The 6,489-nt window shown below is 50.1% G+C and overlaps 1 protein-coding gene across 1 annotated transcript in view; it reads left to right on the forward strand.

Moving 5' to 3' along the window:
- The window catches only part of LOC109928162 (myozenin-2-like), a 19,411-nt gene extending 13,765 nt beyond the window's left edge, over positions 1 to 5,646 (forward strand). The window contains exon 5 of the mRNA XM_048604001.1: positions 5,457 to 5,646. Within this exon, the coding sequence (XP_048459958.1) occupies positions 5,457 to 5,646 (190 nt within the window). The remainder of the gene's footprint in view (positions 1 to 5,456) is intronic.
- Positions 5,647 to 6,489: the final 843 nt, after the last annotated feature.

Below are 6,489 nucleotides of genomic sequence, written 5' to 3' on the forward strand. Positions count from 1 at the left end.
AGCGCCGCACTGTCAGAGGGTCAGTACTGAGGGAGCGCTGCAACGTCAGAGGGTCAATACTGAGGGAACGCTGCAACATCAGAGGGTCAGCGCTGAGGGAATGCCGCACTGTCGGAGGTTCAGCACTGAGGGAGCGCTGCAACATTGGAGGGCAAAAGAGAGGTGGAGTATTGGGTTGGATGATCAGCCATGATCATATTGAACGGCAGAGTAGGCTTGAGGGGTTGAATGGCCTGTTCCTGCTCTCTGTGATTTAACCTTACAGTCATTATTACTATTTTACCAATTGATTTAATCAAGTGTTAAATTCCAGTTGTTATGGTGCAACTTGAACCCCTGGCATCCGAGTATTTGCCTGGGGCCACTGTACAACTATCCTAATGATATTCCCACTGTGCTGGTGCCAACCACTGTTCTTCTTCTCCTGGTCCTGTGAGGTTGCTGGTTCAGGGACCTGACTACAAACTAAATGTGCCACCTTGGCTAATAACCAGAGCAGGAGTGAGGGAGCTAACACAGGGTGGAGTTGGAGGAGCACACCTGGCCAGGCAGCATCACAGGAGCAGGAACGCTGACGTTTCGGGTCAGGACCCTTCCTCAGAAATGGAGGAGGGGGAAGGGAGCTCAGAAATAAAGAGAGGAGGGCTGGGGCTGGGGAAGGTAGGTGGAATGGTGATAGGTGAGTGCAGGTAGGCAGTGGTGGGGATTGGTCAGTGAGGTGGGAGGAGTGGATAGGTGGGAGACAAGTGTCAGTGTTCAGTGTCACAATGATGCCACGTGGAAACTGGAGGAGCAGCACCTCATATTCCGCCTTGGGAGCCTACAACACGATGGTTTCAATGTGGACTTTACCAGTTTTGAAATCCCCCCACCCCCATCCCATGACCAACCCTTTCTCTCATCCCCTCCTCAACCTGTCCATCATCTCTCCCACCTATCCACTCCTCCCACCTCATTGACCAATCCCCACCATTGCCTACCTGCACTCACCTATCACCATCCCAGCTACCTTCCCCAGCCCCACCACTCCTCTATTTATTCCGGAGCTCCCTTCCTCCTCCCCCATTTCTGAAGAAGGTCCTGACCCAAAACGTCAGCTTTCCTGCTCCTCTGATGCTGCCTGGCCTGCTGTGTTCCTCCAGATCCACACTGTATTATCTCTGACTCCAGCATCTGCAGTTCTTACTATCTAGGAACGAGGGAGTATTGCATTGTCCTTTCGACGTGATTTAGTAACTGAGTCAGCTGTTTGGGTTGACATAAACATAAACAGATTTTCTGACAAAGAATGGGGTTTCACAGGCAGCTGGAGACCATTCAGCCCATCAAACGGCTGCACCATTCAATACTATCGTGGGTAATCTTGCGCTTCAATGGTACTTTCCCACCCACTCCCTACAATCCTCAGTTCCTGGAGAGACCAACTAATTGTCGATCCTAGCCTTAAATATGTTCAATGCTGGAGTATCCACAACTCTTTGTGGTAGAAAATCCCAAAGATTCACAAGCCTTTCACTGAAGTAATGTCTCCTGAATAATTGAGCCCCTTAAGACAGTGCCCTTATTTTCTAGATACCCTAGCCCTAGGGACAAACATTGTTTCACCTCCAACCCTGTCCAATCCCTTCAGAAACTTGTATCTCTCGATAAACCAACACCCAATTTTCTGAAGTCCAAAGAACTTGAGAACCGTAGAATTCCCTACAGTGTGGAAGGAGGCCTTTCGGCCGATCGTGTCCACACCAACCCTCCAAAGAACATCCACCCAGACCCACACCCCTACTCGTTCCCTGTAACCTTGCATTTCCCATGGCTAAGCCACCTATCCTCCACATCCCTGGACACTATGGGCAATTTACAAAGGCCAAATTTAATTGGCTTCTCATCACAGCCTTAACCCCTCATCACAACAATTGATCTAGTCAACATGTGCTAACCGAATAAAACCTTTCCTTAGACAGAGACCACTACAGTACGGTGTCCCAAGCCATCAGTAGCCACCACAGGCTGAGTATGTATCATTTGAATTCACCCACATCCCTGCGAACTTGCAGCCATGATGTACACTCCATTAACCAGGATACACTCCCGTTTGACCCTGTAAAGCTTTGGTGCATCAGGCAGATGGGAAAGGTACAGTATAAATGCAAACACTGTACATGCATCACTGCAAAATTTAAAGCTGGGGTTTATTTTGGGATTGAGATGATATCACTGCCCTGCAATGCAGTGAATATCTGATCCGAGTCCGACTGTGCCCACCAACATTAACCCACGCAATAAATAGAATGCTGTGTCATTAATAATCTATTAGTGGAGCTCACTGCCTCAAGGGGAAACAGCAAAGAACAAGTGCTTCCCAAACCAGTCTCGGAGGCCAGCAAAATGGTGGCAGAACGAGGGGACAGGAAGTTTATGAACCAAGACTAACCAATTTGTTCAGAAGCTGCTTGAAGACAGTCCCCAACCAACATTTTAAAATATGCATTGGTGCTTGTGTTGTGCACAAATTGACACAGTAGATTTTGCAGGAGAGACTGGACTTCATTGGCTCTAAGTCACATTAGGATATCCTGAGAGGATAGAAACTATGGGATAAACTCCAGTTTGCTCTTCCTTTTCCAGCAAGATTGGCATTAAACATTTTCCTCATACATTATGAATACACTGTTCCTCAAACGGCCAGTGAGTATCAGGATAAACAACTTACATTGATATAGCATCTATAACATCAGAGATTATCACAAATAGTATCATGGAAGTCACCAAAGACAATTTGCCACCTCACTGTAAAGGAGATATTGAGATTGAGTGACCAAATGTTTGGTGGGAGTAATAGATTTTATTTAATGCCTTGAAAGAGAACCATGTCAAGTGGAGAGGTTTCGGGAGGGACAGTGGGCCCCAGGTGGCGTAGCTTTGAATAGTTAAAACTGGGGATGTTCAAGAGGGAGAAAGAGAAGAGCCCACATATTGTGGACTAGATGAGATTACAGAGACAACAAGGTGTAGAGCTGGATGAACACAGCAGGCCAGGCAGCATCATAGGAGCAGGAAGGCTGACATTTCGGGCCTAGACCCTTCATCAGAAAAGCTTTTTGAATGTAGCGGAGGAAGAGGTGGGGTTTAGGGTCAGTGTAGCTGCGGAAGAGGGATTGTTCCACGTAACCTACAAAGAGGCAGGCGTCGCTTGGGCCCATGCGGGTACCCATGGCCACCCCCTTTGTCTGTAGGAAGTGGGAGGAATTGAAAGAGAAGTTGTTGAGGGTGAGGACGAGTTCAGCTAAGCGGATGAGGGCGTCAGAGGAGGGGGACTGGTCGGGCCTGCGGGACAAGAAGAAGTGGAGAGCCTTTAGGCCATCTGTATGGGGAATGCAGGTGTATAGGGACTGGACGTCCATGGTAAAGCTGAGGTGTTGGGGACCGGGGAATTGGAAGTTCTGGATGGGGTGGAGGGCATGGGTGGTGTCACAGACGTAGGTAGGGAGTGCCTGGACCAAGGGGGAGAAAATGGAGTCCAGATAGTTGGAGATAAGTTTGGTGGGGCAGGAGCGGGCGGAGACAATGGGTCGACCAGGGCAGTCAGGTTTGTGGATTTTGGGAAGGAGATAGAAGCGGGCAGTGCAGGGTTGGGGGAACGATGAGGTTGGAGGCTGTGGGTGGGAGGTCACCTGAGGTGATGAGGTTGTGGATGGTTTGGGAGATGATGGTTTGGTGCTCGGGGGTGGGGTCATGATCGAGGGGGCGGTAGGAGGTGGTGTCGGAGAGTTGGCGTCTGGCCTCGGCGATGTAGAGGTCAGTGCGCCATACTACAACTGCGCCTCCCTTGTCCGCGGGTTTTATGGTGAGGTTGAGATTGGAGCGGAGGGAGCAGAGGGCTGCACGTTCTGCAGGGGAAAGGTTGGAGTAGGTGAGAGGGGTGGAGAGGTTGAGGCGATTGATGTCTCGACGGCAGTTGGAGATGAAGAGGTCAAGGGAGGGTAGGAGGCCTTGGGGTGGTGTCCAGGAGGAGGGGGTGTGTTGGAGATGGGAGAAGGGGTCAGTAGAGGGAGGGTTAGGTTCACGGTTGAAGAAATAAGCGTGGAGGCGGAGGCGGCGGAAAAACTGCTCTATGTCCAAACGTGACTGGTATTCGTTGATCTGTGGGTGGAGGGGGACAAAGGTGAGCCCTTCACTGAGGACTGACCGTTCGTCCTCAGTAAGGGGGAGGTCTGGGGGGGGGGGGGGGGGAGGGGGGGGAACCCGGGGGGGGGGGGGGGGGCGAAATGTCAGCCTCTCTGCTCCTGTGATGCTGCTTGGCCTGCTGTGTTCGTCCAGCTCTACACCTTGTTGTCTCGGATTCTCCAGCATCTGCAGTTCCTGCTATCTCTAGGGCTGGGTGCTATTGTCCCCTCTGGAGCTGCTGGCTGTGGAGGCGGTGGGCGGAGGTGTGTCCATGTCGGTGATGGGTGGAGCGGCATCGGTAATGGGCGGAGTAGGGTAGGAGGCGGCATGACGGTAGGCATAACTTCAGTGTCTGTGGTGTTGGTCTCGGAAATGGAGGCGGTGGCATCGGCAGCGATGGCGTTCGCTGTCCTGGAAGTGGGGTACCCGGCGAAGATATAGATACAGACATTGACGTGATACTGACAAGCAGGGACTAGACAGATTTAGGACTCACTTACAAAGAGCCTGGGTGACTTCATTCCACAAAAGAATTTCTGTTCCACTTTCTCAATTCAATACCAACTGTGGTTGTGTACAGTAATCTCATCGCTGAGGGGGCGCCGCACCGTCAGAGGGTCAGCGCTGAGGGGGCGCCGCATTGTTCGAAATTGATCCTGAGGGAAGGTTTCATGGTCAGAATCAGTATGGAGAGCACTGCACTGTTACAGGCAGAATGGTACCATGAGAGCAAGATACTAAGTTAAAATGGCACTGTTGGAGGAGTACAGAGTGATCGCTGCATTGTCATCAGAAGGCCTGTAAATAGGAAACAATGCTTTGTTGGAGAAGCAGTACTGAGGGATCACTGCACTGTCAGAAAGACGCCTTTCCAACAGACGTTAAAACCAGGTAGTTATACAACATCTCATGGCAGTATTTTGAAGGAGGTGGGGAGGCTCTCTGTCATGTCCTTTCCTTAAATCCAACATCCAAAACAGATCTAGTGATAGTAGGAACTGCAGATGCTGGAGAATCCGAGACAACAAGGTGCAGGGCTGGATGAACACAGCAGGCCGAGCAGCATCATAGGAGCAGAGAGGCGATCCTCTGGTCATGATCACACTGTTTGTGGGAGCTTGCTGTGTGCAAATTAGCTGTTGCATGTCCTCCCACAATGACTCCACTTCAAAAAGGACCTCATTAGTTGCTGTCCTGTGGTGACTGAACTGCAGGGTTATAAAAAAATTTGTTCCACAGGGTGAACGGGTCCTCAGTCAGCCTGTGTGTGTTTTTTAATTGAATCTTTCTAGAGCTCCCACTCCCTTCAGCGTTCCTGGTGGTCACAGGAGGTTGCTCGAGCCATCGAGATTCGAAGCCATGGAGATCCAGGAGGAGCCAGAAGCCTCGGTGAACGTGGAGCGCTTCGCGAACAGACCCAGCTTCAACAGGCTGGCCCAGGGCTGGACTGGACCCCCGCTCCCTGAATCCGCAGATCTGTGAGCATCCCCACGACAGGAACCTGAAGGCCACCCCCAGAAAGTCAGTCTTGACAATGGCAGAGGCAGCGAACGAGACTCTTGCGAGTTTACAGCTGAACTCACCCTCCTCTTCACAGTCCTAGAAAGAAGCTTCTCTTTAAATTAATACAACCCCGTGATGCTTAAACAGGACTGAGTGGAAAGCGCTTTACAGTGTAACTTGTTAAAGTAACACGAAGTTGTTAATCATATTACTATACATTAAACAATATACAAGAGACTTTTTCTCCTTTCTTTTTAAATAAAATCTGATAAACATTACTGCTTAACAAAGGGCCATTCAGACACCTGGCCTTGTTGGTACAAATTTCCAAACAAATTTCACCACATCCTGTCAGGATACCTTAGTATTCATGTCTGATGAGTTTAACTTTAAAGGCACCTATTTAATGGACGCCTAACTCAGCAAACTCTGCGCCCACAGCCACTTCAAAAGCATTTACAGATCAGCACCAGGGAGATCTTTCAGAAACGTATGTGGACAAAAGACAGAATTTCTGCTGAACAGATGCCATTTCGTGCCAGTGCATTATTACCAGAACTTGCAATCCCAATTCCCCGCTTGCCCTCTCAACTTCCATTCCCTTCTGAGATAGTAGGAACTGCAGATGCTGGAGAATCCGAGACAACAAGGTGCAGGGCTGGATGAACACAGCAGGCCAAGCAGCATCATGGGAGCAGAGAGGCTGATGTTTCGGGCCTAGACCCTTCATCAGAAATGGGGTAGGGGAAGGGGGTTCTGAAATAAATAGGGAGAGAGGGGGAGGTGGATAGAAGATGGATAGAGGAGAGGATAGGTGGAGAG

This window comes from Rhincodon typus, chromosome 12 (assembly GCF_021869965.1).
Source record: "Rhincodon typus isolate 14 chromosome 12, sRhiTyp1.1, whole genome shotgun sequence".
In the NCBI taxonomy this organism is placed as follows: domain Eukaryota; kingdom Metazoa; phylum Chordata; class Chondrichthyes; order Orectolobiformes; family Rhincodontidae; genus Rhincodon; species Rhincodon typus.